General features: G+C 38.5%; 1 protein-coding gene across 7 annotated transcripts in view; it reads right to left on the reverse strand.

Annotated features, from left to right (window-relative positions):
• Window positions 1-23,333, reverse strand: part of LOC121510878 (girdin-like) — an 82,013-nt gene that overhangs the window by 30,648 nt on the left and 28,032 nt on the right. For all 7 annotated transcript variants that reach the window (XM_041789203.1, XM_041789201.1, XM_041789204.1 and 4 more), the window contains exons 4-8: window positions 14,911-14,980; window positions 7,674-7,732; window positions 7,096-7,179; window positions 6,758-6,898; window positions 5,698-5,870 (exon numbers count right to left, since the gene is read on the reverse strand). In XM_041789203.1, the coding sequence (XP_041645137.1) occupies window positions 5,698-5,870; window positions 6,758-6,898; window positions 7,096-7,179; window positions 7,674-7,732; window positions 14,911-14,980 (527 nt within the window). The remainder of the gene's footprint in view (window positions 1-5,697; window positions 5,871-6,757; window positions 6,899-7,095; window positions 7,180-7,673; window positions 7,733-14,910; window positions 14,981-23,333) is intronic.

Consider the following 23,333-nt stretch of genomic DNA (forward strand, 5'->3'; position numbering starts at 1 on the left):
GTTAATAAATAAGCAAAAAAAAAAAAAAAACCTCCAAAGCACATTAAAATGCCTTTATTTTCATGGCATGGTCACAAATTGATCTTAGAGACCTTAAGGCCTATTTGTGACCATGCCATGAAAATAAAGGCATTTTTAATGTTTGAAGAGAGTATCTTGGATTTATTTTCTTGCTTATTCATCAACTATCATGCTAATTTTGAAACATTAACACACTAAAAAGGGTTACTAAAAAGTAAGCTGAAGACACAAAACAATTTCTGCAGACACCTTTTGAACTCTTGTTAGTGCAAAATAAGGCATGCATGATTAGTCCCTTTGAAAATATATTCCTCTCCCATTATATCTATGCATCTTTTATCACAAAGCTAAAAATAAGCGGGAAGTTAGAGACAACATGCATTCAGGGCTTTCCTTTACCCATTTCTGTTTTGGTTTCATCAGACAGCCCCCCTTCCCCTTCCTCCCCTCACCTCCCCATCTCCAGATTACAAACACCTGTCAACTCTAGCGTAACAGATTAGCTTTGGGCTCATATTATGAATGCAGCTGGCTCTGCTGCTTATGTTAATGGTTTGGCCCACAATGCATCTGCGCAGGCACAGACACAGACACTTGTATGCTATACTTAAAAGACCAAGGTCTCAGAGTAACTGTTTTTCCTCATTTTATTCAAGACTAAGTGGTCATACAGTCACAGCATCTGTGTCCACATTATCAAATATTTCATCTGTATCTTTTTGTAAATTAAAATAGTTTCTAAAGGAAAAGGGGAATGAGACTGTGTCTTAAAGATGTATTTTTAGTGCTACTACCCCACTATAAAAATGTGTGATCAGTGTGAACCCAGCGCAGAGACTGTGCACATGAAGAGTAGGGATCACCTTTTTGAGCTAGAACAAGATTCCTTCAAAGTATCTCAGAGGCTTAGTTTGAATTTGTAAATCATCTACTGACAATCAAATTAGTTTTAAATGTCCAACTCAAAACTTAGAGTCTAAATGGTAAAAGGTTAATAATTAGTCACTGCTATAGTAAAGGTTTCTGTTCAGCCATGCTTAAATCATACCATGCATAAACTAAGATGTAGTTTGTTATGCTTTTTAACCATTTGCCACAACAGATAATTAACATTATTCAGCATTTACAAAAGGTTTTTTACAGATTTTTTTTTCTAAACTTTTACATGATTTTCAAATGTTGAGTGAAAACGCTGAATGTTGTCTGTCATTTAGCCTAACAGATAAGAAAAAGGAAGAGATGTTCTACCATTATGACTGGCACATGTCATACGAGACAATTAGGGATGTACAATATTAATGATATATATAGCCAATATTTTGGCTATATAAACAAGCCAATATCAGCTGTAAAAATTGGCTTTATGATCAAGTACGTTAGGGGAAGTTTGGGCTGGACCAAGGGACTACATCAGCTTAAGTCTTTTCTTTATTCATTATCATTCCTTACACTTTAAAGTGTGTTTTAAGGACTGAAATTTGTTAACTTTTTCATCCTCAAACTTTAAAATGTATGTTTTGAGGACAGAAGTATTACATCTTACATCCATTTAAAGATCAGCTAAAATATTTTTTGAACATAAGCATATTGGTTTTGGAAAAATTCCAATATTTTGTATCTCTACAGAAAATCCTGCACAAAATTACAATAATCTTTACAATGCCATCCAGTGTCACACAGCAGAAACAGAGAGTACCCTACATACAGGACAGACAGACCAGTGAAGGTGCATCAGCCTGGATTATTTGGGCTCCGTCTTGCTATCCCTTTTTATCTGGGTACAAAGAAAATTGTTATCAGTGCAATTCACTTCAGCCTCTTCAGTGAGTTTATTTAGACATTGCTTGCACTAGATGGAGCTTATTAACTCCTGTTTTGAGCCTAAATAGCTAAAGCAAGTATACTTGCACAAGCATGTGGCCCAACACAGAAACATTAGCCATGTGATAACAAGCTAGCTAATGCTTACAATAGCAAAACTGAACTGCTACTGTAGCTCCAACGTGACAAGTGCTGAGGGATTTTGTGAGGTGGTCCCTTCATGAAATGTTCACCTTTATTTCATCAGTGTGGAGAGGGCACTACATTGATGAGTAATAAGTAGGGCTGTTCAATTATGGCAAAAATGATAATTATGTTTGTTTGACTGATATTGAGATCATGATTGTTAAACAAGATTACTCAGTGATTTTGCAACATCTACATCAAATACATTCTTTTCCTTCAGAACACAAAGGAAAAGCAATACATAAAAATAAGAAAAAACAAAATAATAATATAAAAACAAATAAACTATTTTTAAGCACTGGTGATGTGCTCTTGTTGCAGAAATACAAAAAGAAACACAAACATTTACGGCACATGACAAAACTAGGGTTGGGAATCACTCATGGCCCCACAATACAATATTTTCATGATACTTGGGTCACGACTGGATATTATTGCAGTTTTAAACATTTGCAATGCAATGAGTATTGCGATACTATATACTGCGATATAAACCATGTTTTTAACTGTGTAGCTAATTCTGCATTCGTCTTGCCCTAGTGTTTGTCGTATTTCCGCAGTATTTTATTTTCATGTAGCACTGCTTGCAAACCTCATATGTCATGTCTATCTCATTTGTGGCCTGCTTTTATTTCTGAAGTCCTTCCCCTGGTGCTGCCTTGTTTGTTGTACTAACTTTTCTCCTGCTCTATGACCGTCACCTCTGCCGATCTCACTGGACAAATAATTGATTTTATTTTTCCATTATCATAGACTTCAGTTCTTATTAGCAATTCATTTGAAAAAAATCTATACTTGGTGGACGAGATGATACAATATATCACCAGACAAAATATCGCGATACTATGCTGAATCTATTTCTCCCCCACCCCTAAACAAAATTATTGTCACAGACAGAAACAGCTTGTTCTGAGCAGGGCTGAAACAGAGGGCTTTTCAGACATGCAAAAATCCAATACTTAAGTGTTTTTTTCATCAACAAACTTCACAGGCATGTTTTGGGGACCTCTGAGACCAATATAAACTTGTCTTAAAGGGGTTAAATATGTGACCTTTAAACTCAGAGTGTGTCTGGGACTGAACAGATTGAGAAAAAACAGCCAAGACACAGTAGCTAAAGAGAAAAATTAACAAACAGACCACTACAGCAATACTGAACCATAACCCCAGGCTCTGACCTGGTCTCCTTTAGACACACACACACCCCAAATAGACTCGCACACACACCACTAGGCCCAACTGTAAAAAGGCACATCTAAGTTTGCAAATAGAGACGATATCTGTGCATGCATCCAGACACAAGCACACTCCTCTGATGCCTCAGAGCAAACATTTAAACCATGTGACCAGAACACTTCTTCATGGACAGAATCAAAGCTTTTTGTTCCTCTTCTGTGATGGACAGATATTTTCATGTGATGGCCACAGATTGCAGTACAAAGTACACAAAACCATGGCAACCAACAAACAAAACAACTCACAGGCTTGTTGGATGTTTTTCTGTAGCACTATTTAGATCTGCTCAGGAAATGTTCATATGTAGGTCAAACGAATAAAAACAGATGTCTAGTGTGATGCATGTCAGACCTTTAACACAAGAGTCACTGTGATTGAGTTTAGGTTCTCTCAAGAAAAGCAGAAGTGCTTTGCACTATTTTTATGAGACCAAGCAGAGGGTGACCTGCACTTTATCATCCTGAGTCATGGCCAGTTGTTGAAAAACCATAGCTTGTGTTTACATTCATCCTTCACACATGGTCGTGCCTATTCAACAAAGGTAACACAATATCTTCTGCAAAATACAGGGCTTGAACACAAGCATTCACATATTATCTTAGGCTCCAAGTTTGGCATGTTTTTGTGTCAATTAAACAGCTCAGACAAAAGTCAGACGTTTTCTTGATATGCAGTGGTTGTTTCGTTTTAATGCTATTGAGATGATGGTGGACTTCAATTTGGATTTGTGTGATCTGGCTGGACAGAGACCATGTAAATCCTATCCAAGTTTCTTTACAATTAGGACTTGATCTTAAAAATGACTAGGATAGTCATGATGGCTTTCTTATTTCACCAGATGAAGTATTCAGTAAGAATCTACCCCCATGACACCCGACAGTCTGTAACATCAGATGTTATTAGTATGCAAAATTAAAATACTTTCTCACCTAAGAGAAGGTTACTTAACTTTTAGCTAGATTGTCTTGTTCTTTAAACCTTTATCTGCCAAGAGAGTATGACACGTTAAAAAAGTCAGAAGTTTTAAAACGCTTCACTAAGGTTCACAGTAGTGGGAGCAATATACAGCCTCAAAATAAGATCACAATATTTCAAGGGAGTTTGCAATAACAACATATATGAGGATAGAGAAAAATGTTGAGCATTATACTGGAGATTGCAGTTTGAAGGCAACAGCATTTACAAGAGCAGATAAAACATAGGGCATTTTTCATCCTTCTTTTTTAACAAGCTACTGTTATTGATGAGACTACCAAATTCACAGTGTAAATCTATTGCTACAATGTGCAGCAGAAGTACTGTAGAAGTACTGTTTTGTTAGACATCTGACCTCATGTAGATTCTCTTTATTTAAATAGGCTGATCAGCTGCTCTCAACCTCAGACATGTTTAGGATGTGCTGTTGTTGTTGGGTTTGTATCATGTGAGGAAATGTAAATGCATCATCACATCTGTCAGGGTCCTAAATTGATTTTTTGACTTCTAAGTCCAAGTGGCAAGTGGATCGCAAAATACACCGACCAAGCAGATTATTTAGGCTGATCTGCCCTAATGATATAGAGTGTTTTCATGTCACGCATACAGTGCCATGAAAAGTATTTGCCCCCTTTCTGATTCCTGACTTTTTTGCAATGTTTATCACACTTAAATGTTTTGGAACATCAAACCAGTTTCAATATCTCATAAAGACAACACAAGTAAATACAAAATGCTGTTTCTAAATGATGAGTTTATTTATTAAGGGAAAAAAATCCAAACCTATCTGGCCCTATGTGAAAAAATAATTGCCCCCTGAACCTAATAACTGGTTGTGCCACCCTTGGCAGCAATAACACTCTTCTTGGCTGAATTGTTTCAAATCAGAAAATGGAAAATCTACCTACATTTGGCGCTTAGCGGGTGTTAATAACAGGGATTTATCATAGATATTGTGATGTGATACTAAATCATAAAAATTTAACTGGTATCAAGGATGATGTGGTATGGCACAGGACTAGTAGTGAGCATATGCCAGTTTTTTTGGATTATAGTTGAGCATCAGACTAGCTGGATTTGATTGAGTAATGAAGATGTACTGTTGAAATCGGTTGCTGGTCTCTGTAACCTAATTGTACTGTTAGCTTGCATTTGAGGCTTTAGTAAGGTCATTCAAACTTAGTTAACATAAAGCTGACGATAAACAACAAACTCATAGCAAATTTATTTTTCCATTTCAAACTGACACACATGACAAAAGAGAAGCAATATTGGGTACCTCAGCTAAACAGTCAATAATTCTCCGTCTTATTACAAAGAACAAGTTTTTTACTGTAATTCTCCAGCTTTTAAGGGCAATCTAACATGCCTGAACAGACAAAAAAGCAATTTTTTTTTTTTACCTCTTTACCCTATTTCAGTAAAAACGTATGTAGCAGATAAAGCCAGGGCACTCACAGTTCCTGTCGAAGGCGTCTGATTTTGGCCTTGGCATCAGCCAACTCCACAGAGAGGTGCTGTCGGCTTTCAGTCCTCCTCATACTAGGGGAGTCACCAGGAGACTGGGTTGGACAGGGAGCCAGAGGAGACAACTGCACGCAGTCTCTCTCCTGAGTTAGCTCCACTATAGTCTGAATGGAAAGAGGGAAAAAGGGCATCAAGTGGACAAGAGTTCAAGGGGGCTTTAGCAGAAGTCAGTCTATGTGAGTAAACATCTGACTCCTCAAAGCCAGATTTAAAAAGCGTGAATACACACAAAATAGAGCAAAACTTTGTTTGTGTAATTTGAATAAATACAAAAGAATTAACAACTATAGCAGATCCATGGATTCTTCAAGGGCACCACATTACCCAAAGCAAGAAACACATGCAATAGGGCAAAGAAACAGATCCTCTGTTCCACAGACAGCCTTTTTTGATCTATGGTCCGTGAGAGGAAATGGGATTTTAATTGAGAGCGGCTGGGCAACACAATGATAATCTGGAGGCTATTAGAACCCCTGACATACACAAACACACAAGCGTCAGTTACATCTGTGGTGGGCATCTGCATCCACGGGTTGGAAACTCATTTAATGAAGTATAAACTAAGTCAAACTTCCATAGAAATGTATGCAAATACACACACACACACCCAGGCACGCACACACACCACATCCATGAGACAGTTAACAGTTTCAACCCTTCCTTCCTGAGGCTGCTCTCTTGTGGTTACAGCATAAAAAGAGAAAAGTTTCCACCTAAGCTGGGTAGAAGTTTTCCCTCATTCCATTAGAAAATTTTGTTGGTAGAACTGAAAGACACATATACAAGTACACTATAAGCACTAGTAACCACACTATTAACAATGCCTCTGAAAAAAACAGGGTATGAAAAAAGCTTTGAAGTTGTGCTGTTATATTAAAAGTAATACTTTAGTCTTATTGGCATGTTGTTCCAGGAAATCCCAGCACAGCTCAATAAACACACACAAAAACTGGTCAAACACACACAAAGCTTTATTAAAGTGTGTCATTACTTCCAACTGTGTGTCTCTCTCGTCCACCAGGCGTTTAAGGTGAAAAGCCAGGTTTCTGGAGAGGCTTTCTGTGTCCTCTGGAGGCATTTCCCCACCTTCTAACCACTGCAGGTCCACTACGTTCTCCTGATTGTGAGTCACCTAAAAGAAACATTAAACCATTAATACCAAGCTGTGTTGAAATTAATTTCTGCAATCAAAAGTTAGCATTCCTAATACCTTGTTAGACATTTCCTTAAAATTCAACCTCACAAGCACTCTGAGCTTAAAATGACTGATCATAAAGGAAACAAAACTAATTTTTTTCCCTAGCTTTATTTACTTTTGAGTAAAAGTACCTCTTGAATGTGGGATGCGATAGCAGCTTTGGTGTCAAAGTCCAGAGTCTGGATACGCTCGATGTAGTCTTCCTTATTCTCACACTGTAATGGGGGGGGTAAAAGACATTTTTGTAATGTTTAAAGCTTAAGTGGAGGTTAGGATGAGGTTAGTAGATCAAAATCCATGCTCTGATGCAAAAGTTTTTTTGGAATCAGCAGGTGCATTTAGGAATACAAACGAGACTGGAGTCTGTATGTAAGCCTTCTTATGTGCTAATAATTCAGTCAGATTTACAAGCATTAATGACTTTTTCCTTTAACAACACTGCTAGTGAAGGCAAGTACAGTTTTACACTACAATTGTAGTAAGTAAGAGCTGAATAGGGCTTTGTCACAAGACTGCAAATGCCTGCTACACCGTTCATTGAACAGTATTAGCTGTATAACAATGCTGATCAATTCATTTTATCAATAAGGATTCACAAAGATGATTTAAATCAGAAAGCATAGGCACGCAATGATGGATTTGGATTGCTGTTGGATCCTGGATTAACTGATTGAACACTGATTTAGAAGCACACATATTGCACTCTTACCTGGACAGCACAGCCTAGCAGCAGCAACAATAGTTTCTTCATCTCTTCCAGGCCTTGCTCTACAGAGAGAAGCACAAAGACACAGAGTATTATGACTACAGCCAAACCACTTAAAGCATGCCCAACTTTAAAATGTCAATGAAAAGCAGAGAAAAAGGTCACTTGGAACCAGTCCATCACTCTCTTGTAACTGGTTTGTGTTGTTTATTTCTGTCACAATTTGTTGTTTAAACAGGAATAAAACAAACAAAAAAACAAAACAAACAAAAAAAAACACTGTTAATAAATTCAGACTATTTTAACTGATAGTGGGGGTACCCTTTACCGCTAGTTGTGTGCAGGAAAAAAATTATCTGGTGATTGATAGAAGCTTGTTAGATAATGATGTCATTTAAATGTGCCTACTCTAACATATTTTAACATACTGAATCTCCTATTATCAAGATTTTGTTGGTTTGAATGGCACAGTTTTCTTCTTTTCAGTCTGGATACACAAATATTCAGAATTACCCCTGAACTTAACTCTTAGGTTTTAATGATATTCTCCAAAAATCCTTACTTTAGTTACAGTGCAACAATGTGTTGCACAGTGTCATGAACTGACTGGAGGAGCATCCAGTACTCTTTCACTTGTCAAGACATATTATCAGACACTGCTGAAACTGACAACCAGCTGCTGGAGTGCTTAGCAGGTCTGAGTTCATCTGTCAGAATTGGGATGAATAATAGTAATCCAGGTGGTGTATGAGTGTGTGTTACAGTGACTAATCCGTATGGTATATGCAAATTGTGTGAGTCTGAGTCTGTTTCTATACTGGGACTGTGCGTTCTTCCTATTGGAGCAGTGTGTGTGTGTGATAAGCCAGCTCATCATGTGGCCCAGGGGTAGTTAGTGCTAACACTGTCCGGCTCTAATAATAATAAATCCAGATTAGTGACAGCATGTTTTCTGTGTTGGGTGGTGGTCTGTTTGCCTCTCAGTTCAAAGAGCCAGTCATCACAGCAGGGCCAGCCAAACAGCAGGCACACAGGCAGGCCATAATTATTTTTGATTTTAGCCTTTGATTTGAAACGTGAATAACTGTCTGTGTAGAGCACCAGTTTCAAGAACGACAAACATGTAACCAGGCAGTTCCCTTAGGAAGCTCAGTGTGCCAAAAGAAAACATCCCATTGACAGCATTCATCCATCAACTTTACACAATCAAATCAGTCTCCCTTCTCTCATTTCTCTTCAATCAATATGGTTACACAAGTCAATCTGTTATTGAGCACAGAGGTGTCCATGCGGTCGTGGTGAAGCATCCTTTAAGTGGGAGTCCAATATCTTACTAATGACAATTAGTAATTGATTATGGGTAAAGTAATTGCAGTTCTTTCATTCAAAAGGACAAACCAAATCTTGCTGACATGCTGTTCTGTAAAGACTGGCACTCTGATGTTTTCTGTGACAACAACAGGTCATTTCCACAACTGCTGGAAAAGTAAAATCTTGCAGCAGCCATTCTCTCCTGTTTGGATTTTACTGCAGATTTGCAAGTGGATGTAGCTCATGTTTTATGGCAGGGGTCATCAACTACATTTGTGTAGTTGTCTTGAAGATGCTGTGGGGGCCAGACTTAGAATTACACTAAACTGAATATTGAAATAAATATTTTGGTCTAATTAAGACATTATTGTATTAGTACTTTCATTTTCCTTCAAAAAGTAAGTAAATCTTAGGCATCATCAGTAATATCAATCCCTACCACCTTTACTGCAACCAGCCCAAAGAGGGCGGCTGACATATTGTAGCTACACTTTTTGGGGATACCGTGTTATCCATCACTGGGTTTGATAAAATAGAATGCTGCAGGTGGTCCTTAAACACAGAAGTGAGCTAGCATTTTACCATGTCCGGCTCTCTCTTCTGGATGTCTTTGTATTTTTTGAGGTATTTGGTGAAATTCCTGAAATAAAGCCTGTGGTGAACACACGCTGATTGGATTTTAATGTTTTTTTCTACAACATAAAAAACATCTGAAAAGTGTCCCACTTTCTAGTTTTATATCGTCACACATCTTAATACAGGTGGTTGCTAGCTAAGCAGCTAACTAAGACTACAGTGTTTGTAGGGACCATTAAACATCATCACCTCGAGCACAGCAACTGAGCCCGTCTCTCACTTGTATGCTTGGGTGATGACATTAAATTCAGTTGGCCTTGTTGTACTTCAATGTAGCATGACACTAGCTTTGTACTTTCATCAATTTTATCTACCAGCCACATATGATGGAAAATTCAGAATGAGTAAAAGATTATGTCAACAGGTTGGTATACTGCAGCAGCAATGTTAACATAGTATTAGCGTAACAGTACATAAACTTCTGCTCAGCAAAGACCTTTATTACTCCATAACATCATACTTTAGCCTACTGTTGCAAACAAGCAATCATTTTTAGTTCAGGCAGTGAACAAGAAAATATGCAAACTAAGCCATTATTTATCTTATTAAATACCTTCACCTATAGAGAAATTCTTAGGAGAAGAACCAAAAAGACATAAAAGGATGTGGATGTTAGAAAAGCTCAGTTTTTTTCTCTTTCATGTTATTCCTCCAATATTAGAAATGATTATTTTAAAATCAATTTTACTTTTCTTAAACATGCACATATGCACAAAATATCCATCATAGTAGATAATCAGTCTAAAAATATAAGAATCATCAGCAATCATGATACCGTGTAAGACGAAATATAAAGGGAATATGAGCAAATTCTGACTTTGAAGGATGAAGGCAGATAAAACTTAATTCCCACAGCTGCAGGGCTTAGTGGTACTCTATTAAATCTGTAGAAACCTTTTCCAGTCGCGAAAAGGATTTAGCTCTGCAAACCTACTGGAGTAATGTAGGAGAGATAAGGAACCTCACTGAATAAATAATTAATACATCTAGAGAAGGAGAAAGAGGGAAAACAGCAAAATCCTCACCAACACAAGGAAAAGATAGATAGAATAGGAGAAAATGAGGGAGAAGAAGGAAGGCAAAGAGGCAGGGTTGAAAATAGAAAAGAGGAATCTCCCTCCAGCAGTAGCAAGAAGGGCTTCAAGGAGGTGCCGCCCATCTCTCTAAACAGTCTTCTTTTTCTCATATTAGCTTCATTCATCCATTTATTCTCTGTAGCATGCATACAGCCATCCTTTCTTTCTCCCTTCCTTCCTTCAAAACTGTGACAAATCATGTGAGCCTCTTGAGTGTTTGCATTCTCTTAGCTGTGCTTCCTTTTCCACCTCCTTTATCCACTCCATGCTTTACCCGTTTTTCAGGAAACAAAAGGTCAGAGGGACTGTGAGCAATCCTTCTTCCTGTGATGCTATTGTTAATCTGTGAGAGGATGTGAGAGTATATGAGGAAAAACTTTGTGTTTCAGAGCATGTACAATTATTTGCTTCAGCACTCCTGTCAGTATTAATAGAGTCACCGGGGACTCCATGACTTACATGTCAGTTAGGAAAATGGAACAAGCAATCTGATATTGCTTTGATGGCATGCCAGAGTGCATTCAACCCATCCTCCTGAGCACAGGACAGATATGACTTAAGCTTTTTATTTCACATTATTTTCGGGTATTTCGCCCCACAACTACACAGTGTCAGATTCCATCAAAGACATTCACCAAGAAGTAAAGGTCTGTGTCCTGGATGACAAAGGCTGGGCAAATCTGCATTTTAAACAAAGAACTGTCAAAACATGATTTAAAAGAATGATACTGGTCAAATAGGTGTTTCATTCAGTTCATTCATAATGTTGAACTGTCCTTACCTTTCAGGTAACCTAGCACATGCACAAACACAGAGTTCTGAACATCATAATACATCTTATCAAGACACCTGACACCACAACAATATGAAAATAGACTGTGTAAACACTATGAAAACTTGTCAATGCACAGAACATTTTAGAATTGTTCAGCTAAAAAAATGACTTTTTTAAATGTAATCCTTAAGACTCACAAACATATACAACTGTCAAGACCTCCATTTTATGCTTTCTGTAATCTGTCAACAGCTTTCTGTTTGCTTTCTGTTTAATATCAGGTAGTTTTAAACTATGTTTTGACTATTGTCATTCCAAGATGTAAAATGATTCCAGAGTTATTTATATTGTAGAAGGATTTTCAAAATCTTGATTGCACTAGCAATTTCAGTACATCAACTCAGACAGCTGTGCAGTATTTGTTTTTTGGCAGGAATGTATTTTGACTGTTGAAAAAAATAGACTTTTTCAGGTAATTAGTGAAGAAGCAATAAGTTGTACGGAAAAAAAGAAGATGACAGCAAATCCACAGGCTTGTATGTGCATGGTTATCTCACAGTGCATTTGAAAACAGGGAAGTACAGTTGTCAAAATTTGACACTTCAATCCTTTCCAGTACCAGCAGAGAGCAAAAGGAAGATCATCCAAAAACTAAAGAAAATTTTACCTCTCCGCACACACAGCCCCATAAAACGGCCAAAATAAGAATTATTAGATATTACAAAATGCAGCATAAGGCATGTACTTCTTCTTAATTATATATGAAAATTAGAGGAAATACTTTATTTTGGGTATAATATTCAGTGACCATTTCTAATGTGCAGACTGGAAATGAACAAAAATAAATTAACCCGTGTTGGCCGTCTACAAAATAATTTTTCTAGCATTAAAAAAAGGTATCGGTACTGTTGCTGATTTTTAATATATGGAATTAAAAAGCTAAACTGTGGTATCGTGACAACTCGAAAACTGAGGCTGAGGCAAACCAGAACATGGGAGCACTACAGTGTTTCCCAGTGTTGACTGTTTTGGAGACTCCCCTCCCCCAACTGCCACTAAATGCAAACACGTGCATGCACTCACACACACAGTCATCCCCTGCCCCCTAATGAGAACACAATAAAAGCCACATGGCCAATGACTTTCAGCTGGCAGCCGCTGAGCCAGATAGCCAGACTCCACAGCCACCACTGGTCAGACTGACTTAATGATTATCTGACCAGCTACAGGGTAAAGGGCAAAAAAACCCTGAGGAATGCAGTGTAATGTTTTATGCCTGCCCTGGGCCACTTGCTTTGAGCAACACTCTATTCATGTCGGCCTTGTGTCTACTTAAGTAGTCACTTAATATCCATTTCTGCCATGTTTAATACAGTATTTAAAATATGTACATGACTGAATCTGTTGTATTTCCTTCTTTGCTTTTTGTTATGGAGAAGCACAGCAACTTGTTTAGGTCAATGAAGACTGACAATGAAGGCATTCTATTCCATACAAGGGTGTTTCAATGGATCTACCTAACAGGTAAATCCAAGGAAGAAATTGGAGCACAAAAATCACTTGATGCCGTTTAATCTGGTGCAGAGGACTAACATTTCGACGCGCACTGTGTCTTCATCAGAGTCAAACAGGTTGATATCAGAAGGTTTGACTGAAACATTAGTCCTCTGCACCTGATTAAATGGCATCAAGTGATTCATGTTCTTCATGTTCATGTTGATTCACTTCAGGAAGAAGAATTTAAAGGAAAGAATGTAATGCTAAAACAAGGCTGTTGAAGAGAAATGAAGTATTAATCCAAAGTGATTGAAAAACATGTTGAATATTTCATTTGATAAAATTTGAGTATTATTTAACAAGGGGCAAAGTAATTGATGGTTATAAAATGATTAAAACTTGTACTAATTGTTACTTCAGCCCTTTTTCATACACAGATAGCCTGTTTATTGACTTACTTTAGGGTAAGAACAACTAGCACTGTCCTGACCCCTGCCAATCAATGAAAGCCTTTGGTGTAGAACGTGTGTACTTACTGCAGCCTCTCATTGTTCATTTATTTACCCCTCATGCATGCTTGAGTGTGTGAATTATTTAAAGGTTTTATTAAAGGACCATTGAAAAGTGTTGAAAACCTCAAAATAATAGCAATACCTGTGTTGAAATTCTAACAAAAGCAGCTGGGGGAGAACCGGGGTTTTAGAAGGGACATCATCTGCTTTTAAGGTTAGTAGATATCTTTCAACATGCTCTGCCAGCTGAGCCTGAAAACCATTCTCTAGAAAGCTGATAACAGTTACAGAACTGAACACAAAGCACATATGCTATGAATATTTGTGAGGACACTTCCAATAACAATATTCAAAACATGAATTGTAGCAGTTTTAACCAAGTCTTGCCATAGGGGCTGTGTTTAAAAGTTTCATCAGGCAAAACTAGTAACTTTTTTTCACCCCACAGTTCTTTAATTTATATCAAGCTATTATTTTCACAACAAAAACACAATGTCTTAAATGGGCCTGCTACTTATTATCTTCTCTCCTGGCATCATCAAGGTCACACAAAGGTATTGAGTGGCTCTTGGGGCTGCAGAGGTCAAGTTGATTCAAAATGTTTTTTTAAGAACTGCTAACACTTGACACTGCACTACTGTTGCTTGGAGGCTGCTGCTCAGACATATCAAATAGCATGGCTGGGTTCAGCAGGTCAAGGCTCTGCCACGGAAAGGGACAATTACTTGAACAATCCAGATGTCTGCAGATTTTGCCTGTTGTGGTCTATATGGTCAAATATAAAGCTAACAACGGGAAGTATGGACTAGGGTGACGATATACAACACAGCACAGCACAACACAACATATGGATCCCAGGAAGAGCAGCCGTGCTCTAAAGCAGTGATTCTCAACTGATTAAGCATCAGGATCCACCACTACCTCGATAATTACTAATCGCGCCCTAAATACTTACATTTTCCAATGATACTGAAATGTTTTTAAAGAAAAATAAGGCAGTTTGGACTTCTACCAAGAGCACTGGTTCTCAAACTGGTGGGTTGGGACCAGTTGAGAACCAATGCTCTAAGGTACACCTAATGGGAATCCCAATCAAATGAACAAATTAATATATAAACAAATACAATAAGACACAATAAGATGCGATATATGATACTGATACCTTGGACAACATTACGTCTACCATGAAAGACACATCCTAAAGATTACAATGAAGATAAATGGTTTGACTTTGCATTGATTTGACTGAATCTTTGATAAATCAATCTATGTATATATCCACATCAATGGATCGTTACACCCTAGTATAAACAATCACGGCATGATTTCTGTTCAAATTTAATCCGAGGTATTTCTTAAGCAGGTAGAAATCATTTTTGATTGGTGAATATATTGCTCTGTGTAATGATGCTGTTAAGTGTATTGTTACTTACCAGACAGAGGGTTCCTGCCTAGCACCAGTACATTTGGTAAAGGCATCATCACCAGTTGCTGGAGAGTCTCCTGTAACAAAAAGAAATACAAGTCTTTGATCAGGTTAAAATATGTAGATATGAGAAGGAATCCCAATTAACACACAACTCTAGCCAGGCCAAAAGTGAAATTTAAGGTACAGGGAAAACTGAAATAATTGCTTTTTGTCTGAATTATTGTTACCTAATAAAAAGGATTAGGCAGGATTATGCAGAATTTTCAATCACATCCCTCTTCTAGTCAATTTCCAGTAACACATTTAGACTGTAAAATTATAACAGTTGCCTTCACATCTTTGGCAATGTGAAAGCCTAAAGGCAGTCAGCAGAGGTAGAAGTTAAGACAAGTAACAATGTTAGATTACAGGCATGGTTTAAACTCAAAGGATGATTAACATAGCCTAAGGGACATCAAAATTAACATTCATGATCATCCATAGCAGACAAATGCCATTGTCTTATGTTCACTTGTGATACTATCCAATGAGTTTGTGTTTATGTGTGTGAGAGGATACAAGTGACAGTGGTATTTATGTGGGTTAAATTGCTGGCGTGGGCTTTGTTGCAGGGCCCCCTCCTTTCACACGTCAATCACTAAACCAAAAATGAAACCATGAGCTGTAATTTACAGCCCTCATGCAGACATATCCATACCATGTGCACAACAGACCTCCACATTTGCAGACACTCAATCAGTAAAGATGGGCAGAATTTGTTGACTGTTGTCTAGGTCCTTGGTAAATCACAGCTCCAAACATCCAAGGATTTATAAACCCTTTCATACACATTATCTAGCATTTGCCATGGCTGACATGCTGCTAAGTTCGGCCACTTAACCACAACCAGGACAGACATTTGTTTTACCGATGTATTCAACACCATACACGGAGACCACGACTCATGAACAATTTGCCGTTATATTTTGGAAATCCTATCCTTTAGAAAAGAATGCACTAATTCCAAAGTTGTTGTACACTGTGGTAAGGCAGAAACACCTGATTTCTTCAGCAGAAAGGGCATGAAGGTCAAGTAACTTGAATATTTTATGTTTACCTGATGGTAGCAAGTCTGAGCTCATCTGACCCAACAATCTGACTGTTTTATGCAGGGTACTGCTGATGTCATGCAAAAGATGCTTAAGTGAAAGGTTTCAACCCCCTACCCTTTCCTGCCGCAACCATCTGTCTTATACATTTTACATATGAGGAGGAAAGGGGGCAGGAAATCTGACAATTGGGGGTTTTATTTAGTTAAAAATATGACATTATGGGGAATAGTTTGGCTCTGTGGATAATAGTTCATTTTTCGTTATCAAGGAAAAAGATAAATCGTGATTCATATTTTTGCAATAATGCATTTTCAGTTCTAACAACAGGTCAGAACAAAGGTAGACAAAACTAATGTGGAACAGAACCATGCTTTGACTTACACAAATTAACAAATTAATTAAGCTTCTCTGACCTGAGGTGGAGGTCAAAATTTGGGTCAGACTGTCTGTCAATCATAGTTAGAGTCAGGAGTATGGCTACGACCATTCTATTTTTAAGTGGTGGCAAAATCATTGACCCAAGTTGCCCAGTCTGTCCATATCTGTGCTTGATTCTGTTACTGAAACAAGAAAGCCATTTTTTTAATCAACAGAAAACATATAAGAAATTTACTTTACAGATTACTAGGTGTTAACAAGGTTGGATTACACTGGTCTTGAAAGTGACTCAGCCTTTACTGTAATCTGTTCCTCCAACTTAGGACAACAGTAGGTATGATGTCAGCAAAACAAAAATGATACATTTAATAAATGTAATGATATATGGAGACCCCCTATACAGATAACAAATGAAATCAGTCTTATTCAATCAGAAGTTACCAAACATTCATAACATCTAAAGACAGAGACAGACGATTCCCCACATGTGAGACAGTCGGAATAGTCACAATGACTCAGACAGCCACAGTTGGCATGTCACTGAGAGGCATTTTGCGTGCCCAACAGCCAAACCAAAGTGTTAAACTCCTGACAGCCTTTTTAGACATAAACAGGCAACAACATCCACAATCTTAATCATCACGGACAACTTTTGAATTTTGAGACATCTGCTGAGCTTTGTTCTTCAAAGAGATTTGCTTTAATACACTGCTGTAGGCCTGGCCAAAAAAAGGCTGGCTTCTCGTAGCTTGTTGGGTTTTGGTGACAAACACTAGTGAAAGAGCACTGTTTTCACATATCTCTTGGGCCTTCTACAAACTGCTACTTGCAGTTTAAGCTTTAAATAAAACTGGTCACCCCAGAAAAGAAAACCATGAACAGATCTTTTGGTAGTAGCAATGTAATGCACACACACCTGTTTCTACTTTTGTACCAGCACCTGTCATTCTTCTGACCACTGCTCTGACCAACAGTGACACCTGTCCCCTTCAACAGCAGCATGTGTTGGCTGACAAGACAACATTAACGCTGTGCTTTCCTTTCTGATGGTAAGACTTTTCTAATGCCACCACTCTTGTCGTTTTTTTTGTCAGTGTGCAAAAAAATGTGCATACTTCACTACAAAGTCGTGAGCTTAGTCCAATACTGTCTGTTTAGCAACACTCTTCCTTCCTTTGCTTCCATTTTCAAGGGTCCCTTACGCTACATGTCACTCTGTTCTAACCGGGTGTCTGCTTGGAACTTTAATCTAGTTCTTTATTATTTTAATGCTGACATTATAACACGTAAAAGGGAAAGACTGTAGTGTTACTGAACTATTGCAGACCATATGCTTGAGATGTTAAGACAGGCGAAAACCACTGTGTCGTGCAGCACATGGAAGTTTCACTATCTAATCTCTTCCTTTATAAGGCATAGAGTAGTGTGCTACTCCATGTAAATGTTTCACCATATGGCAAGGGGATATTTATTCTCCAATTATAATGTAGGATTCTAACTGCTGCAGGGGCTGGAGATAGAGGAAAATGGTTAAAAAAAATACCAGTAAAACCAACTCCATGTTAAAAGCTGTAACTGCAACTTAATTTCTATCACATTTAAGAAATAAACCATGAAAAGAACACTTCATTTTGGTGCATTTCCAGAAGTGTGCACACATTAAAGGACTTTTTGAAAGATGTAGGCAATAATATGGTTTAGGGATTAGCTGCAAGCAGACTAGTATGTCTATTGGATTAGCTGGTGAGGCTTAACATACATAAAATATGATGGACACTGCAGGAGGGGGACCAACAACCATGCCTATCATGTCGTGGTGATGGGTTACAAACACAGAAGCCTGCAGATGCACAAACACCCAGAAAAAGGCTTTCAAACTGGAAAGCTTTCCCTCCTTCACTATAGCTTTAACAGCAGACTGCCTTGGCTTACTCATTCAATATGCATCATCTATTTTGTATTTGTGAAAATCATACATGAGAAATAGAACGTTATCCTTCATTTATATTTTTTCAAAAGAGACAATATTCACACGGAGGGGAATGAATGACAAAAAAAGAAATACGGAGAGGTCAGGTCACTGTACCGAAAACACTCAGAGCAACTGTAGCTTTGATTCCATCACTTTTCAACCCATGAAAGCAGGACTGAGCCACCGCCCCCCTCGCTTTTTCCTCTTTGCAATAGCTTTCCATTCATCCCCCAGTTCCCTGTACAGACACTATATTGCTATATTATTGATTCCAACAGGATTCACAGCTCTTCAGCACCAGCTCAACCTCCATCCACAGATCAAGTAGACAGACTGACCAAATGAGGTGTCAGAGGGAGAGTTCCTAACGAAATGACATCTTCTCATTTAATATATTTTGTCTGAATGTCATTATTGAGTATCCTCCTTTAAAGACATGCAAGCAACAGTAAAAGTTAGCTCTGTAGATCTTTAAATAACTTAATTCAAATACGCATTGTGAAGCTCATGGACACAGCTGCAGCTAATCAAGACACAGACACACAATCTAAATGACTATAATAACAAAAATAATCAGAATAATAATCTGATCTGCCCACGGCTGAGCAGATGATTCTTTTACACACACAAGCTGCAACTGCAATACACAACTAGGACCGATGCAAGGGTAAATAAGGTATTTGCGTAATTTTGTGTTATGATGTCAGAGGAAAGGTTTTAAGGATGCTGAGTTTCTGTATTTAACAGGAGCCTCGTCTGTTTGGTGAGGCTTCCCTAACACACGCATGCACACACACCTCCTCAAAACTCCTCCCCATCTTTCCGACCGAGCACAAGTTCCGCTTCAACACAGCTTAAACAGGGGGCTAATTGTACCACCGCATTTTCGTGTGTCTATGAATGGTGCGTATGTGCACAAAAATCCTGTCTGAACCCTGAAAGCCTGATTCACACCCATTCTGCAGACATGGAGCGTTACCATAGAAACGAGGAGATGGGTTTATTTTCCCCCATGCAAGCAAGTCTGCCACACATAGTACAGTTAATGTTCAAACACACATGCTCGCACACATACACACATAGGCTCTCTCCTGGGCCTGGCACTGCGGACTTCTCTCCTGCTGAAAAACTGCAGAGATGATCAACTTGAAAAGGTTATTAGCACCAACAATAGGAAGAAGCATGCTTCCTCTTCCTCTTACATCGAACAAAACAGACTCCCTCACACACACACTGAAACCAGATCTCAATGCATCCTCATGAACAGAATCAATGCAGATTGAGCCTTTCCCACTGTTCAACACTGTAACAGAGCCATGAGAACACAAAAGAGCTTTGCACGCTGCAGTTCAGGGAGCAAAGCAGCATCCTTTCAGCAGCTTATTGGATGGGTGTCCATCATCTGTGGTCTCCTTTTCTCCTCTTTATTTCAGACACATTCACTGGAATTTTTATCAACCAAACAACAATATTTTGTAATGGGAATAAGGCCATAGGTGCTTAAATGTTGACATCATTAAGGTTCGAGTAATTTCAAATACTGACTGCAGTGTTTCCCCTAGGTTTACAGCTTTTGGGGAGGGGGGGATTGCAGCGGGACACCAACACAAACACTTAAAGGAATCATGGTGTTCATGGGATTCTTTAAATTCCAGCTATCAATATCTATCTAACCATCTGTCTATCTGTCTATGTATCTATCTATCTACAGTGGTGTGAAAAAGTATTTGCCCCCTTTCTGATTCCTGAGTTTTTTGCTGATTTATCACACTTAAATGTTTTGGATCGCCAAACCAATTTTTATATTTCACAAAGACAACCCACATAAATGAAAAATGCAGTGTTTGAGTGATTATTTCACTTTTTTGGGGGGGGGGGGGTCCAAGCCTCTCTGGCCCTGTGTGAAAAGGTAATTGCCCCCTTCATTAAATCATGAGTTAACTGTGATTGACCACAGTTTTTGGAAAGCTGAGTTCAATTTCACTGGCCATACCCAGGCTTGATTACTGCCAGATTTGTTGAATCAAAAAATCACTTAAATAGAAACTGTCAGACAAAGCGAAGTAGGCTACAAGATCTCAAAAAGAAATGCATCATGCCACGAGCCAAAGAAATTCAAGAACAAATGAAAAAACAAAGTGATTGGAATTAATCACCCTGGAAAAGGTTACAAAGCCATTTCCAAGGCTTTGGGACTCCAGTGAACCACAGTCAGAGCCATTATCTACAAATGGAGAAAACAAGGAACAGTGGTGAACCTTCCCAGGAGTGGTTGGCCAACTGAAATCACTCTGAGAGTGCAACCACGACTCATCCAGTAGGTCACAAAAGAACCTAGAATGACATCCGAAGACCTGTAGGCCTCATTAGCCTCAGATAAGGTCAGTGTTCATGACTCAACCATAAGAAAGCCTAGGGATGCACCGAAATGAAAATTCTTGGCCGAAACCGAAAACCGAATTGAGGAAACCAAGGCCGAAAACCGAAAACCGAAACACCAAAAGAAATTATTATGACAATTATTAGTACCATTGCATTTGTGGCTATGACTGTATACCAACCTCACTAAACTCAATTGCAATTGCAAAAATTAATATTAATGCTTCAAAGAATAAATCAATTACAAAATTATGTAAATATTTATTAGGCACTTCATTCCAACAATACACATTATAAAAAAAAAAATACAAAATAAAATGTTTAAATTGACTGCACTCATGTATACATTATATCAGTGGTTCTCAGCCTTTTTTCAGTCATGTACCCCCTGTGAAGGATTTTTTCAGCCAAGTACCCCCTAAACAGCGCAAAGCTGTTTGGCCATAAAGAAAGACATTAAAGAGTGCTGTGACAGCTGTCTGATTTATCAAACTTTGTAACTGATAAACAATTTCAAGTAACAAATATTAGAATTTTTTTTATACATTTTAAATATCAAAAATGCATGACTAAAGTCATGGAACATCTTCTCATCTCTAAATGTGGGAATTCAAATTAATGTACCTAATGAAAACAGTGACTGGAAAGGCTTTAAACCCAGAAGTGTGCAAAACTCTGCTTGGCTGCAGTGGTCACTCTGGAACAATTTGGAAATAAAAACATAGACCTAGAGAGAACTTAAAACCTGTAAATAATAAAAAAAATATAAAAAAGACTTAGTGAACTTAGTTATAGATCAGCATTTCTTCACAAAAAATAAATAATTAACCGTTTTATGAATGGAGAGGTTGTAAATACAGTGATTGACAGGCATGTGCCAGTGTGGGTCAAACCATCCTGCCATGGGGGGAGACTCAGGAGGTTTTTGGGTCATTAAATTAAAGAGCCTACAAAATATTAACTCCAGTTTATAAACTTAAGGTCCTTACACTCTATACGCAATTTTTTCATGCAAATTCTTTACACAAAATAATTACATTTAGCACCTGCAGCGAGTCAAAGCAAGTTTCCACACCTGCAACATCATTTCGCAGCTTAACATTACTGCGGATATTTAAGTAGCACATTTGTGCTCATATGGACATGTCAGGCTGCCTGTTGCCTGTCTCTCACTCTACCAGGCTAAAAAAAAGAGGCAAAAACACAAGCACTGATACAGACAGGTATGAGGAGATATCAAACATCAGGTGGTGTTGGAGAGGAGGACGTTTTTGTTCCTCCGTCTGCCTTAAAAATCGGCACCACCACCACGTGCGCTCGTTGGAGCGAAACTCACACAGCTGGAGCTGTTTCTAAACTAACGGGCCTTTAGTGAAATATTTACCAACACAGTCTCCTCTGACCTCAGACAAACGACTTATATTTCCCCCTTATCAACCAGCTAAATGACTCTCCGAACAGTCTGGAACACAAACAGGTGAGCCAGTCTGTGAGCTGTGGAGAGAGTTAACTCCTCTCACTGTGAGCCTCAGCTGTGCAATATTATAGCTCTTATTGATCATATTTGACATGGAATGAATGAAAAGTCAGTCCCTCCTCTTACAAACTTGGCTGGCACAGGGAACGAAACCGTGAAACAAAACGGCACTGACATCCTGGCTGTGCGTAAAAGTGCCACGTTATGCACGGAGTGAAGGACAGAGAGGGACAAACCTCCTTTTATCTTCTGCTTCAATAAATATCACTGTTTATCAGAGGACAGAGAAAACACACCGCAGACGTTCGCAGCACAAATGTGATTTTAGAATGTAATACACACGCAAAACCGTGTCGCTCCTGACATGCAAAGAAAGGCGCTATTTTTCTTAAATAGTCTGCATGTATTTTAAAATCTCGCCTACCCCCTGGAGTGCCTTCATGTACCCCTATTTGAGAACCACTGATCCAAGCGCATGCTGGCCGCGGTTTTTGCTTGTGTCATCACAACGTTGTGTTTCGGCCTTGTTGTTTCGGTGGTAAAAGTGTTTTGGCTGAAAACCAAAAATGCACTTTTGGGCCATTTTTGGCCGAAAATTTTCGGTGGCCAAATTTTCGGTGCACCCCTAAGAAAGACACTGGGCAAAAATGGCACCCATGGGAGAGTTCCAAGGCCAAAACCACTGCTGACCAAAAAGAGCACAAAGGCTCGTCTCACATTTTCCAAGAAACATCTTGATGATCCCTAAGACTTTTAGACAAATATTCTGTGGACTGACAAGACAAAAGTTGAACTTTTTGGAAGGTTTGAGTCCTGTTACATTGGGCGTAAAAATAACACAGCATTTGATAAAAAGAACATCACGCCAATAGTCAAACATGGACCACTCGCTGTGATTGATGGAACAATGAATTCTGCTGTCTACCAGAAAATCCTGAGGGCCAACATCTGGCCATCAGTATGTGCCCTCAAGCTCAAGCGCTCCTTGGTTATGCAGCAGGACAACAACCCGAAATACACCTGCAAGTCAACCTCTGAATGGCTCAAGAAAAACAAGATTAAGGTTTTGGAGTGGCCGGGTCCGGACTTAGAGCCAACTGAGATGCTGTGGTGTGACCTTAAACAGCAGT

The sequence above is a fragment of the Cheilinus undulatus genome, linkage group 6 (assembly GCF_018320785.1).
Source record: "Cheilinus undulatus linkage group 6, ASM1832078v1, whole genome shotgun sequence".
NCBI lineage: Eukaryota > Metazoa > Chordata > Actinopteri > Labriformes > Labridae > Cheilinus > Cheilinus undulatus.